Source organism: Camelina sativa, chromosome 20 (genome assembly GCF_000633955.1).
Source record: "Camelina sativa cultivar DH55 chromosome 20, Cs, whole genome shotgun sequence".
Lineage (NCBI taxonomy): Eukaryota > Viridiplantae > Streptophyta > Magnoliopsida > Brassicales > Brassicaceae > Camelina > Camelina sativa.
In genome coordinates, this window is record NC_025704.1 from 9,170,691 (window position 1) to 9,190,389 (window position 19,699).

The following is a 19,699-nucleotide window of genomic DNA, read 5'->3' on the forward strand; positions in this document are numbered from 1 at the left end:
AATTGCTGCTGAAAGAGAGATTGTCAAAAATGCAAATTCTTGACAGTTTGCTGGCCAAAACTGGACCGCTTACTCCGAAAGAAGAAGCTATGAAAGAGAAGCTGCTTGACTTAGTGGATGATTAGTATTGTTGAGTCTTGTTGAGTCTTGTTGTGTCTTCTTGAGTCTTGTTGTGTCTTGTTGTGTCTTGTTGAGTCTTGTTGAGTATTGTTGAGTCTTGTTGAGTCTTGTTGTGTCTTCTTGAGTCTTGTTGTGTCTTCTTGAGTCTTGTTGTGTCTTGTTGAGTCTTGTTGTGTCTTGTTGAGTCTTGTTGTGTCTTGTTGTGTAACGGATGTCTAATTATAATTATAAGTTGATGTTTTATGTGTACTGCTTATCTGTCTATTAATTTCTTAATTATAATTTGCTTTTGTTAACAGAACAAGGAACACATGGGGCGATATAGGAACAAGGAACACATGGGGCGATATAGGAACAAGGAACAAGGAACACATGAGCGAGATCAAACACTTGAAGAGAGTGTGTTATTATGTTTGATTGCTGTGTTATGTCTGATTATGTTTAAGTAGGACAGTTCTCATATATCTTGTGACTCGTACTTGTTTTTCCCATGTGTATGGTGTTGTTTAATTTTGTTTGATACTCGGTCAGCTGTTCCCATGTGAAGGATCACATGAACTTGTTTTTTTCCTACACAAGAATACAACAAGGATCACAAGATATATGAGAACAAAAAAAACAAACACAAAAATACAACATATAAAATTACAACCAAGTCTCACGGGAGAAGAGAATCACAAGCTACACAATTTAGTTTTATATATACACAACTCTTCTACTCATTCATATCATTCACATCTTTTCTACTCATTCACATCTCTTCTACTCTTCTAAAGTAATTTAAATTTTTTATTCAATGGGTTCTTCTTCTCATTCACATTTTAATTTTGCAAAGGATGATGATCCACTTTTTGAGTCCTATTTTGCAAATTTTTTTGATAACCATGATATTCATGGACAACATTTTGTGAAAAAGAAAAAGAAACGAGAATTCATTGAAAGAAACCGGGAAGAAGGCCACAACCGTTTGTGGAATGATTATTTCAGTGAATCTCCGACATATCCTCCCCATGTATTCCGACGACGTTTTAGAATGAACAAGCCATTATTCTTGCGTATTGTCGACCGTCTTACTGCAGAAGATCCTTATTTCCGACAAAGAAGAGACGCCACAGGAAGGCTTGGTCTTTCTCCGATCCAAAAATGTACTGCAGCAATTAGGCTACTAGCATATGGTGGCGGGTGTGATACGGTGGACGAATATGTCCGACTTGGTGAAACAACTGCTCGAAAATGTTTGCAACATTTTGTCAGTGGAGTTGTCAATTTCTTTGGCGATGAATATCTAAGAAGACCCACACCAGAGGATCTTCAGAGATTACTATATGTTGCAGAAGAACGTGGATTTCCCGGGATGGTTGGAAGCATCGACTGTATGCATTGGGTTTGGAAGAATTGCCCAACAGCTTGGAAAGGCATGTATACACGAGGATCCGGCAAACCAACAATTGTTTTAGAGGCGGTCGCGTCGTATGATCTCTGGATATGGCACGCGTTTTTTGGGTCTCCAGGTACTTTTAACGATATCAATGTTCTTGATCGATCTCCTGTCTTTGATGATATACTTTATGGTCAAGCTCCACAAGTTACTTACTACGTTAACGGCAGAGAGTACAATTTGACTTACTATCTGACAGACGGTATTTATCCAAAATGGCCAACGTTTATTCAATCCATACCACTACCACAGACTCCAAAAGCATCTTTATTTGCTGACCGCCAAGAAAGCTACCGAAAAGATGTTGAGCGTGCGTTCGGTGTCCTACAAGCTAGATTCGCGGTCATTAAAAATCCATGTCTTTTATGGGATAAAGACCAAGTGGGATTGATTATGAGGGCGTGTATCATACTCCACAATATGATTGTCGAAAATGAACGAGATGGATACAGTCAAGCTGAGGTTTCTGATTTCCCACAAGCAGAGGGTGTGGATCTTTCATATTCTATCAATATGAATTCAAATATTAGCAACGTGTTGAATGGTCAAATAATAATCCGTGATAGAGAAGTGCATGACCAATTGAAACTTGATTTAATTGAACATTTGTGGACTAAATTTGGATATTAATTATGTTTCATGTTTTAATTAAATATGTTTCTATATTTTATTTCATGGTGTGTTTTATGTTTTTGTTTTTTAATGTTTTGTGTAATAATTTAAAATGTTGTATGTTATTTTATGTTTTTCTTAATAAAATATGTTTCTTTGATATATAAAATAATTTTGAATATTTTAAGATATTAATTATTATTTTACTATATTTATTATTAAGAAACCCTTAAATTTGGTTCTACCAATAATCAACAAAATTTTCCTTAACTCTTAGCAAAGTTTCTTCTCTTTTTTTTCTTATTAAATATGCCTTAAGAAACAACTAAGAAACTAAACCAATGAGGATAGTCTAAGGGCATGTTTATAGGGGATCAGGTGAAAGTGTTCTTAGAGGAGAAATATTGTAAAAATATTGTAAGATCAGGTTTTAAGAACTTTTGTTAAAGAGTTAGTTATTGGGAAAACAGGTATAAGATCTTAAGATTTAATAATATAATATTCTTATAGAAATTTAAAAATGCTTAATAAATACAAAGATTAATATTTAATAAATAATTTAAGAATGTTTAAAACTATTTAATAATATAATATTTATTAATATTCTTATTAAACAAATTACAATTATAAAAATTTATGAAATAACATCTTTTATTAAAATTAAAACTTTTATTAAAATTAAAAAAAACAAATTTTATTAGCTTCTTCTCTCCCCCTCTCACACAAATTTTACTTATATTGCACTACCGAAATATATACAAGTTGTAATTATTCATCATAACCATTAATTAGCAGCTATAAGTCTCACATAGCCAATTGATATCAAGATTCAAGAGCAGAAGAGCTTCACAATAACATTGGAAGGAACAAACATAATTTTCCATGACATCCGCACATAGATATGTCATATGTGTGACGACTCCGGAAGGAGAAAGCGGGTTGAAATCTTCTTTCTTATTGTCCAAAACTCTCCTTTTTGTAGATTTGAAGGGAAAGTCGAAGCCACTCATCACTTGGATCACCAGTAGCCTGGATCATCAACCACTTGGATACTAATACAGAGGAAACAAGGGTCATCTGAGATAAAATCCACCACAAGGATCAAATTGTATACTCAACTCATGTCGAACTATGGGATGCAAGGACATATCATTAAGAACCGACTCAAGAGCAGGAATTGCTTCAGCATCTTGCATCTGTCCCAATGCAAAAGCAGCTTCATGTGCTAACAGATTAGATGAGTCTCTAGATGCTGCAGGAGAATGAAAAAAAAGATAGACGACAAGTTAATCCCAGCGCAATGATCGATAGAAATCTTACCCTACTGAAACTAAAAATAAACACACTCTTGCTCTTTAGAATTTTAAATGTCACATATGAAAGCGAGAAACAATCAGTAATGAGACAGATAGCGCAAAAACGAAATTATGGCAACCACATCCTGATGAACAAAAACTCAAGAATACATAACTAATCTAAAGCTAATCAATCACAAACAGTAACAAAAACCATATCAGTACACATAGACTGAAGAAGTTCTGTCCTGATCAATCATTAACTAAAAGGAAAATGTGGAAACTTGTAGTTCTAGATACATCAAGCAGATAGCTATAAAATTGCAAAGACTCAAAGAATCAAAGTTTTTACATTTGACAAATTCAAGATTTTTCTTAACAACTTCAGTTTTAAGCTTAAAAGAGTAACTCAAAGTTCTTCCTAAAGTATCAATTTTTTTTACTTTCTAGTACAAATGAAATAATAAAACAAGAAAGAGAAGATTTTGAGAAGCAGAGATTGAAAAACAAACCGAGGATTAGAGCGTTGCGAGGTCCTGCTCCTTTCAAGTTGCGAAGAGAGAAGAGAGCTCTAAACCGCTCTGAGATTGACTGTGACTGATCAACCAATCGCTCACAGAGAAACTTCTCCAAGTTGGCCGTCGACGAAACTGATCCATTAGATTCCATCTTCACTAAATCAGTTTGTGAAAAAAGTCTGGGTTCCGACACGACGAAGACGACGACGATGACGACAACTAGGGTTTTTGTATACGAAAGAGGGGAGAATCCGATTCGTGGAATAAAGACGACGGTGAGAAAAAAAAAATCTCTCGTGATTTCGCCTCCTCGACTTTTCCGGGAGAAGAAGAAAAATAAAAATGAAACGACGATGGAAATGAAAAAAAATAAAACGTCCAAAAAATGGACACGTCAGCCTTAGATCACCCGAAGAACTGATCTTATAAGACCTGATCTTATTTATACTGTTCATTTTTTTCCAATATAAAAAAGCCCAAGATCAGCCTTCTGTTTTACCGATAAAAATGGCCTAAAAGTTGTATGGCCCGTTTTTTTCCCCTTTATTGGCCCATGATTAACTGCAGTTCCATTTTTTTTTTTTTTTTTGTCAAACGCAGTACCATATTTTATTACTCGTTTTTGAAAATTTTAGCTTACATGGGAGACTGGGAGTACTAGTGATCGATCACCAATCAGTAAAAATATATGCAAGAAAATAAAACCTTCGTTTAGTGCTCTAATACCTAGTTCGATTTCCAGATAAAAAACATATGAAATTTTCGTTTATGATAACTCTTTCATATAACTCCCAATTCACTATATTTAAGAGTTTCTTAAGTTTAATATTATTACATTTCAATATTTATAGTATATATATTAGAAAAAACATACTGAACCGACAAATAGATGCACACAACTGACAAATTTGTTGGTTGAGGTATGGATTGGCAGCAAAAAGGGACTTTTTAAAATGTGAACTTTGACTGTGAATCTCCCCCAAAACTCTCCCCAACTTCTTTGTCACCGTCATCGTCAAGCTTACGCCAAAGTTGCCAACCATATAATTTATGACACACAACATAAACTACCATTTTTATATAGGAACACACATAAAGCATTAAACTACTTTTTTCAAATGTAACGCCATATTCTTTTCGTTTTGATTTGTCAACAAATGTAACGCCCTATTCAATTATTTTATTTTGGTAACTGATACAACTTTCATAAAGTTGGTTAAATTAAGATTTAATTAATACTCTAGCTCACGCTTCTTGTTTCTCTCTTTTTTTTTTTTTCTGTAACGCGTGCGTTTTAGTTTCAACATAATAAAGCTAAAGTTGTTTTTTCTTAAAGAGTCAGTAACTCAAATGGTGGATATTATTGTTATTCAGTAGCTACAGTTTATGGTTAAAGCTTCTCCATGGATATAAAAATTAGGACTAAAACTTTTCTACTACCATTTTAACTGTGATTGATCATGGCAGACATTTTAAAAGACAATAGCTTTGATTTAATTATGAAAGAAAAAAAAAGATGGCTATGATTTTGGTCAAATGATCATGGCTTGTAGAGCAATTTTTGACATTGAAATTAATAGAAAAGTAAACAAATGGATTTTGAATAGGTGTGTGTCTGAGTAATTTTCTAATTTTCCCATTGGGAGGAAAAAATAGCAGCAATAAGGTCAACGACAAAGAAAAGTCAAGACTTGTTTATTTCTGAATTCTGACCGGATACCACTCCACGAGGCCAGGCTGCTGCAACCTTACAACGTCTGGTTTCAGTTTGGACCAATAAATATAATTTTCAACTTATAAATTTGTATATTCTTAAAATTAATAAATAAAGATACAATTAGTCAGTTTAGACAATATCCAATCCAACAGCTTATAATATTTTCGATATTATTGGTGAATATGTATGTATATATCAAGGTCACACTCAAATGTGTTCAGAACACTGAACTGTTTCCATTCATTAATATAGGCTCATTGATTGAACATAATGGAAAACTAGAAATGATGATAACCAATAAAGAGCCATCACTGATCTATGTTATTTATAATAGCTATTAATTAAAAATTCTGTCCATATAAAAAAAAAACAAAAAAAAAACTTAGGAATTCCATGTGAAAAGGTGGGCCGACAATATAATAGTCAATCATAACGATAGTAAGAACGTAAACATAGAGTTAGATGCGAGTTCATTCATATAACATTATGATATGCTGCTAATTGATTTTTTTTGTTCTTCTTCTTATATAAAGTGGACACTTTTGTCAACAAAGAGGGTAGATTTTTTTTTTTAATGGGTGTGTAACGTAAAAGTAAATGTGTCTCTCACTGACAAAACCTAATTAATAAAAAGCCGTAGACTATAACGCGTTTCTTGCTCCTCTTTTTCCCATCTTCCGCTACACTACTCTTCGATCACTTTTGTTCGAAAACTCTGAAAAGCTTAAATCTACTGTATATATGGTATTATGAAAGTTATGATTAATCTTATATATCGTCTGTTCTATAATATAAGTATCAATGAAGTTGTATTTAAATTTGGATCCCTTAAAAATCAGTAAAATGGTGGTTATCAAATTTTATTTGTAAATTTATTATGTTTACAACTTTAAATAAAATATGTAAAAACCTATTGTGTACAATGGATTTTCTTATAAAGGTGACCTAGTAAAGTGGATTGAACTGAACTAAAACTATAACACATAAACTTTGGAAACGTAAGAACTTGAATTCAAGATCTACCCAATCGCTTTTTTTTTCCCCCCAAGCAAACCAACTTAGAAGATATTCTACTAGCTTACAATATGTCTTTATAATAAGATATAAAAAAAAGAAAATTGTGTCTATCTATATCATAGTTGACTGTTTAGACTTTTAGAGTAAGGCCAATTTCTTCTTTGCCTATACATACCCCACTTCTATTATAAAAGACAGTAACCTTTCTGGAGATCACTCTTTCTTATTTTGTGTGTTAGTGCGTTGAGAGATAGAAAGATAGAGATAGAGAAAAGAAATCGCCATGGCTCATGTAAGTGATCTTCTTTCATCCTTTCTCCTTGTTTTTTCTGTCGTCGTCTTTAACATTCTAAAAGTCCCCTCTCTCTTTTTGGAAAATCGTTTTATTTTCTTCATTAAGATCGTCAAAACCTGCCTAATAGTTTCTTCCCCATCTCTCTCTTACTTGGAATCCACATTCATAGATACACTAAGTGCCAAACTAAGTCACGTGTATAGCTCTTCATACCCTTACATATCCTTTGTTGTTTCTTGTGGTTTCTTGAATCTTGAATCCCTGTGGGTTCTTGATTCCCCTGATTCTTGTTCTTGATTCTTGATTCTTTGAGTACCTGAATGTTGTCAAGGGTTCTTGAGTCTTCTATATGGGTTCTTGATTAGAGATTAACCATATTTTTGTACTAATAATAAATTCGGATGAAACAAATATTTAGGGACAGGGGAGATATGATAATTACAAGAAGAAAAGTGGACAGATTCCGCGGTTTGGAGAATGGGATGAAGCAAATGAGATGCCAATAACACAATACTTTGAGAATCCAAGACAAGCTGGTCTGCTTCGTCACCATAATTACACAACCACTTCTTCTTCTTCCACTACCACTTCATCTTCATCTTCTTCTTCTTCTGCAGAAGCCCTAAAGCTTGCTTCTCGCCATCCACGTCACCACCATCCTTCAAGACAGGTTCGTTCATTTAATCATCATTATTTTTATTTTTCTTGATTATAACAAATAATTATACTGATGTTTAATTAACTCGATAAATGTAATTATCTAAAAGTCTAAAGAACGCGTTATTGTTTGGTGGTAATGACTTGCCGTAGACGGCGGGGGTGACGAGGGAGAAAAGAGGACCACAAAGGCGTGTACGTGACGTGAGTGCACAGACAGACAAGTATTACATTGACGTCAACGGAGTCAAGCAGTTTCAAAACGACGTCGCTCCCATTTCAAAGCCACCTAAGCCAGTTGATGAAGATCTCTACAAGATTCCTCCTGAACTTATCAATTCTTCAACAAGGGTATAGCTAGTGCACCATCCCACACATAACTTTTCCTTAACTAATACTAAGTTTCACAAAAATTATTATGTTATAAAAAGAAGAGCTAATAATATATATATAATTTTGGTGTTGCAGAAGAGAAGGCCTAGCTTTTTAGCTTGCTTGGTTCCATGCGCATGAATTGAAAAGGAAGAATGAAGAGAAGGAGAAGAAAAACAAAGTAGGATCATGAATGAATAATGTAATTTGTTTTGTTTGTTTTTTTGTTGTTTAAAAGTTTCATTTAATATACATATATGATATATACGTGGATTGGCAGAAAAAAAAGAAGAAGAAGAGAGAGCACACTAATGGTCTATAGAAAAAAAGAGGCACAAAGTAACATCATAGTAGTCCTTTGTCTCTTATTGCATATCTATCTACTTTATAAGATTTTCTCTCGTTCTTTTGTCANAAAAAAAAAAAAAAAAAAAAAAAAAAAAAGAGAGAGCACACTAATGGTTTATAGAAAAAAGAGGCACAAAGTAACATCATAGTAGTCCTTTGTCTCTTATTGCATATCTACTTTATAAGATTTTCTCTCGTTCTTTTGTCACGTACGTATATATGTTCTCAACAATTTTTGTGTGTGTTATTTGAAAGAGAGTTTTAATGAGAACTACATCTTTAATTGAAAACCATAGATTGATTGAGTAAAAGAAAACTACACTCCCAAAATAAACGATTTAACCCAATTTAATTCTTTTCAAGTATGCCTTGATAGTTCATCAAATTTACCAAATTCACAACAAGACATTACAGTCGATGTGTGGTCATAGTCTAACGTATATAATTACATAAGTTCATTAAATAAAATCATTGTAAAAGTAACAATAAATGTATCGTAGTAGATCATTGATGGTTGTTGATCGAACTACTGTAACAATAACTATTCTTTGGGCCTATGGTGAAAAAGAAGATCCAAAACAAAGAAGTAACAAATCACATTACGATCGAGTAACAAAAGTCATTGGTAGATGGCCTAACCAACCCCACTATATATTATCTCTTGAAGTCAAATATCACTTATGCCACTTTTGATTTTTGATTATCCCGTGACCCAAATTTATGAGAGAGAGCCTATCGTGTTAATCAAACTGTGGGTAAAGATATTCTTTTTTAAATACTACTATAGTTTTTGAATACTATAGAATGTGTTTTGTATACATACATACGCATGTTAATCTACGGTGTATAATAAGAAACAAGTGATGGTGATCAAGTGATGTGATTGGTGAATGTGGTCTTGCTATAAAGTCATCACATTGATTTGATTCTCCATGTTACATCACCCTTCGTCTCTTTTTTTTCTTTCTCTTCATTTCCAATTTTATCCCCGCATTATCTCCAACCAATTACCACCGACGCCCTTGTCAAGTTTCTTAAACACGATAGGTTTAAACCCCACCATAATTACTTTTTTACCAAGTAATCAATCAATCTTGTGAAACAAAAAGTACATTAATTATTTTTAATCATCAAATAAATTACATGTTATACATTTGCTTGTTACTTTGGTTGATTGGAGTCGACTTAGCCATACCATACAGGAGACTATGACCGGCCATATAACCCGCCGTGTGTTGTTACTTACATTCCTAAGCCACCCATTCAGTTGACCTGTATTCGACATATGTACTTACTAACGTTATGACATTTCACTACAAAAAGACCAAAATCTGCTTTTTAAATCCTGAATTCACGATCTTCAATCAGAAAGTCAATTAAGAGTAGCAAAACTCAAGAGAGACTATACACCTTTTCCTTCTATCTTTTAACTTCTACACTTTCTGTGATTATTTACTATTAATTTTTGGATCGGTAAGGTAAGAAGAGTTAAGTTTGCAAAACTATTTACGTATTAACAAGACCTGATTCCTTCCTTCATGCCCTCTGTGGCTCTTTACCAGTAACGAATCTCTTAATCCACTGTAAAATCCCTTGCGCTTTTCTCACTGCACGAACTGATCCTTGCTTCGCAAGTTTCGTAAATGTCCCGTATTGATTCTCCTCTTCTCCCACCACTTTCAGTCTGAACCTGTCTCTGTTTCTATCACACATGTTGAAGACGATCACTACAGCGTTCTCACCATTCAGCAAGCTACTCGGTTTCCTCAAGATACTGAACAGATCATAGATAAACCCTAGATGATCCATTTCCGCAATAGCCCCGGTGTGTGTAGAAACGAACGCCAAGAGAGATAACAACTCATCCACATTGCTTCCCGCTTTGATCTTTTTCGTTGCCGCACGAATCAGACCCGCTGAAACCACTTTTTCCTTGTTCTCCGATTCAATACAGAGGTTAAACACAGTGGAAGTAGCTTCTCTTGTAGCTAACACATCACCTGCTTCGATAAGATCAACCAGCGCCTTGACTGCTTCAGAGTTCCCAATAACGATCTTGTTAGAATCAATAGCTGAAAGTGACGATAACGTCGCTGCAGCGTTTCTTCGTGTCTCAGCTGTCCCCTGTTTCAAACACTTTGTAAGCAGAGGGATCACTAGAATGTTCTCAGCAATTACTGTTTTATTCTTCTCAAGAATCGAGAGGTTGAACAACGATGTGACAATATCCTCCTGAAGCTCGGGGTTCAAGTCCACTCCCTCGCTCAAACCAGAGAGCGGACTAAGCAACCTTGTGATCGAATCATTGATCCCAGCGACAAAGAAGACACGAACATTTGCAAATTTCTTGGTCTGACGGCGAAGCTCTTTCGCAGCTTCAATCTGATCCGTAACCGAGGAAGAAGAGTAAACACGCTGAAGCAGTGCTTCTATGTCAGTAGTGAACAGCTCAGTAACTATCTCACCAGAGGGACGTTTTAGCCGATCAACTTTGTTAACAAGACACCATTGCGTAATCAAGTCATTGATTAAATGGTTTGGTATCCAAAAAAAGTGAGAGAGTACTTCTTTGGTTTTGGGACATGTACGTTCATGCGTAAACCCTTTCCGTACGTCTTCCCCGCGGAAGCTCGGAAACACTTGGTGTGTCCAGGTTCGAGATTCTGTATGAGACGAAAGAGATGGAGTATATGAAAGAGAAGACGACGACGAAGAAGAAGAAGAAGACTCGATTGATGATGATTTGGATTTCTGCTGGGAATTGTGTTTGTTGTAAAACCAATACCAAATTAATTACACAGACAAGTGTGAAGAAGAAACCAATCGCCACTGCAATAGCCATTGGATGGACTATAGTCAAGTCGTTGAATGGGGAGAAATAAGTATGAAAGTCTTTATTTTTATCATTAATAGTATTTTTGCTCGTTCTAACCACAACAGTCTTATTATATATAGACGAAATCAATACTTCCTTCTATGGTTGTCCTCAAACGCCTACCCAAATTCTCTATTTTCTCCCCTTAATTTCCTCACATCAGATGGATCCAGATTGTGTAACACCGGCTTGAAGATTACATATGGTCTGCAACACCACTACAACCCCTAAGCCTAGATTCTCTTATAGCTTGTATGAGATCAGAACCCATCATTTGGCTTCTTTTGATATCATTATCTGTGTGATCATACATATTTCCTTCCCCCGGAATTCCTTGAGAATGTGGCTAATAAAGGTTATGCGGACTTCTTTGCCACTGAAGCTTGGGTACACATGGTGTCTTGTCTTCAATGGCTAGACTGCACTGACAAAAGTCACAAAGATGAAGTAACTGCCGTGAGAGAGAAGCTGGAAAATATAATAGCTTATAATTTTGACTGGCTTGTCCTCTTCGGATTTGGTCTAACACTTGAGAAACGCGTTCATAAGGTAGACCTTTTGCCTTACGTTTGCTTCGACAGAGTTTTAATTTCAGTTTAGAAGTCCGTTGTGAAATCACAAAAACAATTTTGCCAGAAGATGAGAAGACAAAAACTACGGCCACGTTTACCTCTCTTCTAAATAATGAGTTAAGACTTCGACCAAAAACTAGCGGTTGAAAATTTTTCACTTTTAAAACGGGTTTTAAGAAATTTTCTTATAGGACGATGCCCTCTTAAGCAAGGACGGGATTACAATTCTAATCTCATATGCTAAATTTTTTGCGTCCAATAAGCAGTCAAACCAAATTTGCATTGCAAATATCAATTTTTGTGAGATACAACAAATAGCAGGTGAAAGGGGGAAAGGAATCAAATGAATAAAAAACATCACAGCTACACAAGGTAAAGCAAAAGATTAGATCAAATGCTCTGTGCATCTCCATGCTTACACATTAAAACAACATCAATCTAAGCATAGTCGAGAACACAACTTCCCTATTGAGTCCACCCAAGAGCAAAGACTAACAACACTAACATTTCGCCCATTACATCAAAGTAGTCTATATTGCTAAGCCACATCAAGCAACAGCAATCTCATAAACTCGGCAAGATCTAATCTACAGACGCAAATGGAAATTATAAGGAATGATTAACCTAACCTTTGATCGAAATATGCAATGCCATAACATTTCAGGACACGACAATGAAATAAAAACAAAAACTTTAAGATAACAAACGAGTAAACATATCAAAACATATAAGTTTCATGGAGAATCACCATTATCCAAAAAAAAAAGCATAATAAAACTGAAATTATAAAATCTAAAGAGTCTCACATCACAAGTCCATACTCCAAAAACCTTAAGATGATGATTTCGAAATTGAAGAACAACAAAACAAAACAAACCAGCATTTTTTTAACGGTAACTCTTCTGGAAACGAGCACGAGCACCACGACCTCCAAACTTCTTCGGCTCACACCTCCTCGGATCCGCCACAAGAAGAGTCCTGTCGTACCTCACCAAGATATCCTTAATCTCCTTCTTCGATTGCTCATCCACATACTTCTGGTAGAACGCAACAAGAGCCTTCGCGATACTCTGACGGATGGCGTAGACCTGGGAAGTGTGACCACCACCGTTGACACGGATCCTCATGTCCACACCAGCGAAACGGTGCTTTCCGAGGAGAAGCACTGGCTCGAAAATCTTGAATCGGAGGATCTCAGGCTGGAAAAGCTCGATTGGGCAACCGTTGAGCTTGATCAAACCAGATCCACGCTTGCAGTGGGTGACTGCCACTGCAGTCTTCTTCCTTCCGAAGCATTGCACAGATTCAACAGCTGGTTGAGTCGCCATGGTTACGGTTTCTCTCCTTCTCCTTCGTCTGCCGCTCACAAAAGAAACCTAATGCACAGAGTGGGAGCTGAAATGATAAATTTAGGGTTTTAACTCATCAAACTAGGGCATCCTCTCTAAAACGCACCGTTTTGATTAAACTGTTAGTAAAATAAATAAATAAAAACTAAAATTAATATTCCACGTCACTGGTTTACTATGTCTTCTCTTCTCTCTGAGCTCATCTCATCGGAGAGATTGGAGTCCCGGTGAGAAAATGTTCCTCGTCCGGCGTAACACCGGCGGAAGACTCTTCTCGATCTTCACCAACGATTTCAGAGGTTCTGTTGAGTCTAGTATTCGTCATTTCAACAGTCTCGAGCCTTTACAAACCTCTGATTCGACTCCAACGAAAGGCGATTACTTCGCAGCGATCAATCACGTTGTCAACATCGTCCGCCGAGAAGTTCACCCGGAGAGATCTCTGAATCGTCTCCGTCTTCCTGTAACCTCCGAGTTCGTGTTCAGAGTCCTCCGCGCCACTTCTCGTTCCGCCAACGATTCTCTCCGTTTCTTCAACTGGGCTCGATCAAGCCCTAGTTACACACCAACGTCAATGGAATACGAACAGCTTGCGAAATCATTAGCTTCACATAAAAAATACGAATCGATGTGGAAGATTCTCAAACAGATGAAAGATTTGTCTCTAGACATCTCCGGTGAGACTCTCTGTTTCATCATTGAGCAATACGGTAAAAACGGTCATGTAGATCAAGCAGTGGAGCTTTTCAATGGTGTCCCGAAGACTCTCGGATGTAAACAAACCGTTGATGTTTACAATTCGTTGCTTCATGCGCTTTGTGATGTGAAAATGTTCCATGGCGCTTACGCTTTGATTCGGAGAATGATAAGGAAAGGTCTCAAGCCTGATAAGAGGACGTACGCGATCTTGGTTAACGGATGGTGTTCCGCGGGGAAGATGAAGGAGGCTCAAGAGTTTCTTGATGAGATGAGTAGGAAAGGGTTTAATCCACCGGCTCGTGGTCGTGATTTGCTTATTGAAGGATTGTTAAATGCTGGTTACTTGGAATCTGCTAAAGAGATGGTGAGTAAGATGACCAAAGGAGGTTTTGTTCCTGATATTCAAACTTTTAATACTCTGATTGAAGCTATAACTAAATCAGGGGAAGTTGAGTTTTGCATTGAGATGTATTATACTGCTTGCAAGTTAGGTCTCTGTGTAGATATCGATACTTACAAGACACTTATACCTGCTGTTTCGAAGATTGGGAAGATTGATGAAGCGTTTCGGTTGTTGAACAATTGTGTGGAAGATGGGCATAAGCCGTTTCCGAGTTTGTATGCTCCGATTATTAAGGGGATGTGTAGGAATGGGATGTTTGATGATGCTTTTAGCTTTTTCAGTGATATGAAGGTGAAGGCTCATCCGCCTAACAGGCCGGTTTACACAATGCTGATTACAATGTGTGGTCGTGGTGGGAAATTTGTGGATGCGGCTAATTACTTGGTTGAGATGACAGAGATGGGTTTGGTTCCGATATCACGGTGCTTTGATATGGTTACTGATGGGTTGAAGAATAGCGGGAAGCATGATTTGGCTATGCGAATAGAGCAGTTGGAAGTTCAGCTTAGAGGAGTTTGATAGTGCTACACTTAGAAAGGCTTTTGAGGTTGGGATTCCCCTAAACGTACTCTGATACTTGGGAGTTGGGATTCTACAGACTAGTTTTGTTGTACTGTTGTTTTTAGTTCTATCTGTCAGATCATTAAATACGTATTGTTCTCTTTGGACAGATATTACTACAGAAGAATCAACAACAGAACTCACATTACTAAAGAAACAGTGATGCTTTCAGACAACACAAGCGCTGGTGTTAATACATTGACTCGTTTGTTCCACAGATTACAAATTTCACTCACCACTCTCACCTTTTGTATCATAAACCGACAAATCTTTACTCTTTAGCAAACATCTATATTCACACTTAGAAATAACTAAAGGTCCAAGCCAATAAAGACAAATAATTATTTAACCAAATGCAAAACTGTTCTTTAATAGTACCAAGGTTTGTGCTTTATGGGCAAACACCAACAATTTTCTATAAGCCTTTAGAGCCACAAAATAAAAGAAGTAGCAACAAACAAATTATACGAAAGGGCACGAAGTAAATAATGAAACTACTCTGCGATTAGCAAACGGTTTTGGCCTCGATATGAAGAAACACCTTTCACATGCTTATATGTCCGCTTCAAGGAAGTTTCGAGATAGGGTTACCTAAAGAGGAAGATAAAGTTACATAAATAAAGTGTATTCTTAAAAGGATTTGACTAGACTTTACAATGGTTATAGATATGAAGGAAGGGTCAGTTACCTTCTCGCCTAATTTGAAGGCTGGCAGACCCTTGTAAGGGCATGTACCGCAGCGGAAGGCATCACCGAGCCCACACTGAAAGAATTGTTTAAAAAATTCTCAGTCTTGTGGAACCAAAAATCTAATGCATACAGAGAAAGAGATGGGTAAAGAAGCTTACACTGCCACATGCTGATTGTGGATTCTCGATTTGATCATCTGTGAGGCCCAGCTTCACAGCTTTCTCCTCAATCTCAGCTCTACCACAGACGCAGTTCTTGCAAGCTTTTTTGGTGGTCGCACAACCGCTGGCTGCAAAAAAGTGAAGATCATGTGGTTGTCTTAAACACAAGGGATGAACAAAGAAGATCATGTGGTTGTCTTAAAGACAAGGGATGAACAAGGATAATAAAGATCATGTGGTTGTCTTTAATTACCAACAGGAAGCTGTGGCTTCTTCAAGTCCTCCTCTGTTAAAAGAGAATCTTCATCAATAAGATCCAAGTCATCATCTAGATTAACCTTCAAGAGAACTTTTGCAGGCTTTTTGAGAGCAAATGATGAACCAATTTTCCAAGAAGGTTTCTTTGCCTTGATCTGCATTTGACAACATGTTTCTCTGTTATATGGATGAGCAAAAGTGAGAGCCTATATCTAAGTTCGACAGATAAGTAGAATGAAGATCTTTCATTCTTCATGCTTAAGGCCTAGAATAAGCCTGAACCTAAAACAGCAAGCTTTTATTCATATTTTCGGGAAAGAAGAAACGTTTCCTCATACTAAAAGAAAGAGAAGAAGAGAGACAAGACGTGTAAAACTGCTCACCCCAAAGGATAAACTGAACGTAGACAACTTAATTGATTTCAAATCAACACACTGTGGCTCCAGAAAACCAGCCAACGTCACTCTTTTTTGAATGGTCTGCAAGGAAGACGCCATAAGATTAATCAAGGTCAAATAAAAACCCCATTACAAAGACTAGTAGATGGACGAGACAAACCTGTTGCATATCTTCCAGTTGACCCTCCAAATTCTTGCACACAAAAACCGTGCCACCAGGCTTCAAGATCCTCGAGAACTCACCACATATTTTGTCACTAGGAAAATCAGATGTTTTGGAAATTGCTAAAACAGCGTCCACTGATGAAGAATCCAAAGGAAACTGATCTGCAAAATCATCAATAGTCCAAACATTATGAGAAGAAGATACCAACGAATACCCTAGCACGTGTTCAATTGTTGTCACCCAAGAAAAACACAATCTATCTGCCTTAAAAAGTGTCCATCTCTCGATAATACAGACACAAATCTTCCTATCTAATTTATATTCCGGACCTAACTATTACAAGCTTAGAGCCAGTGAAAACAAAGAAGCAGGAGAATAAAGAGATTTACTTATTGTGGATGCTTGGGTAATAATCAGAGGATCAAAACGCTCCTTTCCAAGCTGTTCCATAACAGTAAGAACAGAGCTAACAGGCAACACAACATCATCCGTCACAGCCAAAACCGTCTTCTGATTAACCATCGAATCCTACAAAAACACAAAAACCCCAAAAACATTAAAAAGGACTAAACTTTGATTGTGTTTTACAACTTTAAGATGGGAATTTAGTTCCGGAAAAAAAAGCTCTTATGACATGCACACATATGAATCAAAGAGAAACAAGTCAATCGATTCACGCAATCAACTACTAAGAATAAAAAAAAGCTGAGAGATTGATGATAACAGAAACCTAAACTCACCATATTGGGGAAAAATCTCTTTAGAAAAACCTAGCGAGCGAGAAGTACAAAAACCCTAGAAATTATCTCTCTTGTAAATTCTTTTTTGCCTTGAAAAGAGAAATCAAAATCAAATCTTTCTCACCTTCTCTCTCTCTCTCTGGGTCGCTCTTTTATATTTTTTTCGCCGACTCTTTTTGCTGTTTTCTTGGTTCTTCTTTTATAAATGCGGTTTGGTCAAACCGGGTTGCAAGTCGGTCCACGATTGAATAGATGGTACTTTGTAGAGGATGTTTAGCAGAAATTTAAAAAGTAACTAGTTATAGTTTTATTTTCTTATAGTATTTAACTATTTTGTAACAGTTTTTATTTTTTCGGGTGTGCTAAAGAACTATTTTGTAACATGAGTAAAAAAGGTATAGAAATTATGACAACTATCTCACTCATCTCCAATAGCTTTCTTTGTAACTGCTCCCACTTAATTAAAGCTTCTATAGAAAGGAAAAAAATTATCTTATATAATATAGAAGACTTCATTTTAAAATTTTCTTCAAGAATTTGAAACCTGTCACCAAAAGAGTTATTATCTGTAAAAAAAGACAACTTGAATCCAAGTAATATATTATAATATGTTCAATTTTTCTTCTACTTTTTAATCATAACTTCCAATAATAATTTTCTGTATTATTTATTCACTTTAATAAAAATAATTCACATAATATGATTATTAATTTGTTTTGTAATTTCATTCTAATTACAATAAACTAAAATATATTTTAATATATAGAATTTCTAAATATTTATAGAGAGAAAGCTGAATACATATTTCGTTTTATGAGAGAACAAAATGTTTATTTAAAATTACAGTTTGATTAGCTTGAAGTTCCTATCATATATTTATATTTATAGTAATTTAAAATTTTTATATTCAAACCAAAAAAACCAGTTCTTTATTAACAATAAATTTATTTTTATGAATTTTTCACATCTTTTATTAACTTACATATTCTATCAAATATTTTGTGACTCTCATATTTATAATCATATCCATATTTTAAGGCACTAAATTTTAATTACTTGCAATTATTTATTTGTGTTTATGTTATTTTTTTCACCTCCATAGTATTTCTAGCAGTCTAATAAAATTATTAATTACAATTAAAAATAGAATAAATAATAAGAGATATTAATATTTGATTATTGCATTGTTGTTGTTGGATGAGGTTATCAGTGTACATGCAGGTCTAACTTCTTCATCGACTCTGCCTTTGCCATGTGGAGTGGAATCGTATTTGCATTAATCATTCTGTTTAGGTTGGTTGTGATGGCGTATGAAATGTGGTTTAAATGATGAATCTATGGATATCGATAATGGTTTAGGATGATTGATTCTTGTGTCGTTGTAAAGTGAGTTTGAGAGAGAGTGCATATAATAAAACTTCATTCTAAAAATTTTGTACACGTTTTGAAAGATACTTATTTAAAAGAATATTTATGGAATATAAACTATTAAATAATCAATTTATTCAATAAGTTACTAAATTCTTTTAAAAGTATATAATTATATTTTGTTATATTAATTTCAAACTTACGCGAGTGAGATATTGTTTAGTTTGATATAAAACTAGATATTCACCTGCGATACACCGCAAGACTATTTTTCATAAAAAGATATAATTTATTTTATAGATTAACTATATATAACTAATGTTTAATTTGTATTTTAAAAAATGTACAACTTTACAAATATAGATATATTAGTTAGTATAGAAATTAAAAAGTATTTTGTTTGAGGTTTATTTTTTTATATTATTGTATAAGTGTATAACATACAATTAGATAAGTAATGATTTATTGAAGGAATATGCTGTGTTTTTATTTATTTATTTACAGATAGTAGTATTTTTATTATTTTAAATTGTTTAGATATATGTACAGGATAATTTTGTATTGTAGTTTTGTATGTTTTATATATAAAGAATCAATTAAATTTAGTATATATAGTTTTGTTGTGAAATGCAAATAAAAGTTGTTAACAGTTATTTGTTGGGATTGACATGAATTCCACATTGTTAAAATAGAACCAAGATGTGTGTATATAATTTGTTTAGAAAACTATTTCTATGGAGAAAATATTTTTTTGTAAAATTGAAATCTTTATATAATTAAATTTATTATAAACTTAATATTTAATGTTAAAATGAGTGGTTCTTATTATTTTGGAAATTTTATTAGGATGAGAAATCTTGTTTCCAAAAATTGAAATTTAATATTAATAAATTAAATGAAAAATAAATTAATAATTAATGCTATATGCTTGTAAATAGATTCCAACCCTAGTACTTATTTGCTAAATGTTTCCAAAAATGTATATATAGATAGATGAAGACAACTACATAATCATAATTTGTGTTTTAGTCCATTATCTAATTTTTGTTCCGATACATTTCTTTAACAAA

The 19,699-nt window shown here is 34.8% G+C and overlaps 7 protein-coding genes across 11 annotated transcripts; 3 read left to right on the top strand and 4 right to left on the bottom strand.

Annotated features, from left to right (window-relative positions):
- Window positions 826-2,253, top strand: LOC104770160. Its single transcript, XM_010494531.2, has 2 exons — window positions 826-1,631; window positions 1,758-2,253. Exons 1-2 carry the CDS (start codon window positions 917-919, stop codon window positions 2,186-2,188), a joined length of 1,146 nt encoding a protein of 381 aa, XP_010492833.1. The 5' UTR covers window positions 826-916; the 3' UTR covers window positions 2,189-2,253.
- On the bottom strand, window positions 3,290-4,401 carry LOC104744201 (deoxyhypusine hydroxylase; the record flags this gene model as incomplete). The annotated part of the gene is given in 2 exon segments (XM_010496975.2): window positions 3,290-3,422; window positions 3,978-4,401. Coding segments are annotated over 2 exon segments (290 nt in total), but the record flags the coding sequence as incomplete, so codon positions are not given.
- On the top strand, window positions 6,748-8,443 carry LOC104770161 (ubiquitin hydrolase B). Of its 4 annotated transcripts, none has more exons than XM_010494535.2 (5): window positions 6,748-7,009; window positions 7,437-7,548; window positions 7,630-7,682; window positions 7,823-8,020; window positions 8,138-8,443. In XM_010494535.2, the coding sequence occupies exons 1-5, from the start codon at window positions 7,001-7,003 to the stop codon at window positions 8,180-8,182; spliced, it is 417 nt and encodes a 138-aa protein (XP_010492837.1). In that variant the 5' UTR covers window positions 6,748-7,000; the 3' UTR covers window positions 8,183-8,443. The 4 variants fall into 4 exon arrangements, with proteins under 4 accessions (XP_010492837.1, XP_010492834.1, XP_010492836.1 ...); XM_010494534.2 differs by having other exon boundaries at window positions 6,830-7,009; window positions 7,431-7,548; window positions 8,138-8,436; XM_010494532.2 differs by having other exon boundaries at window positions 6,776-7,009; window positions 7,431-7,682; window positions 8,138-8,418.
- Window positions 9,616-11,167, bottom strand: LOC104772348 (putative U-box domain-containing protein 46; the record flags this gene model as incomplete). Its single annotated transcript, XM_019241829.1, has 1 exon — window positions 9,616-11,167. A coding segment is annotated over one exon (1,242 nt), but the record flags the coding sequence as incomplete, so codon positions are not given.
- Window positions 12,511-13,238, bottom strand: LOC104770162 (40S ribosomal protein S16-3). The gene has a single exon (XM_010494536.2). It carries the CDS (start codon window positions 13,162-13,164, stop codon window positions 12,724-12,726), a length of 441 nt encoding a protein of 146 aa, XP_010492838.1. The 5' UTR covers window positions 13,165-13,238; the 3' UTR covers window positions 12,511-12,723.
- Window positions 13,323-14,987, top strand: LOC104770163 (pentatricopeptide repeat-containing protein At5g18390, mitochondrial). Its single transcript, XM_019242402.1, has one exon. The coding sequence runs from the start codon at window positions 13,421-13,423 to the stop codon at window positions 14,804-14,806; it is 1,386 nt and encodes a 461-aa protein (XP_019097947.1). The 5' UTR covers window positions 13,323-13,420; the 3' UTR covers window positions 14,807-14,987.
- Window positions 15,163-17,450, bottom strand: LOC104770164 (anamorsin homolog). Of its 2 annotated transcripts, none has more exons than XM_010494539.2 (8): window positions 17,386-17,450; window positions 16,911-17,049; window positions 16,516-16,682; window positions 16,341-16,436; window positions 15,953-16,112; window positions 15,697-15,827; window positions 15,537-15,611; window positions 15,163-15,439 (listed from the first exon to the last, which is right to left on the bottom strand). In XM_010494539.2, the coding sequence occupies exons 2-8, from the start codon at window positions 17,041-17,043 to the stop codon at window positions 15,401-15,403; spliced, it is 801 nt and encodes a 266-aa protein (XP_010492841.1). In that variant the 5' UTR covers window positions 17,044-17,049; window positions 17,386-17,450; the 3' UTR covers window positions 15,163-15,400. The 2 variants fall into 2 exon arrangements, with proteins under 2 accessions (XP_010492841.1, XP_010492840.1); XM_010494538.2 differs by having other exon boundaries at window positions 17,262-17,440.

Bases quoted from the DNA above. Each gene is read 5' to 3' on its own strand.
- LOC104770160 (XM_010494531.2), top strand. From the start codon at position 917: ATGGGTTCTTCTTCTCATTCACATTTTAATTTTGCAAAGGATGATGAT. The intron at 1,632-1,757 runs GTACTTTTAACG...ACTATCTGACAG, and splicing joins CGCGTTTTTTGGGTCTCCAG to ACGGTATTTATCCAAAATGG.
- LOC104770161 (XM_010494532.2), top strand. The intron at 7,683-7,822 runs GTTCGTTCATTT...GACTTGCCGTAG, and splicing joins ACCACCATCCTTCAAGACAG to ACGGCGGGGGTGACGAGGGA. The intron at 8,021-8,137 runs GTATAGCTAGTG...TTGGTGTTGCAG, and splicing joins TTATCAATTCTTCAACAAGG to AAGAGAAGGCCTAGCTTTTT.
- LOC104770162 (XM_010494536.2), bottom strand. From the start codon at position 13,164: ATGGCGACTCAACCAGCTGTTGAATCTGTGCAATGCTTCGGAAGGAAG.
- LOC104770163 (XM_019242402.1), top strand. From the start codon at position 13,421: ATGTTCCTCGTCCGGCGTAACACCGGCGGAAGACTCTTCTCGATCTTC.
- LOC104770164 (XM_010494538.2), bottom strand. The intron at 16,113-16,340 runs GTGAGCAGTTTT...TGTCAAATGCAG, and splicing joins CGTTCAGTTTATCCTTTGGG to ATCAAGGCAAAGAAACCTTC. The intron at 15,828-15,952 runs GTAATTAAAGAC...ACTTTTTTGCAG, and splicing joins GAAGCCACAGCTTCCTGTTG to CCAGCGGTTGTGCGACCACC.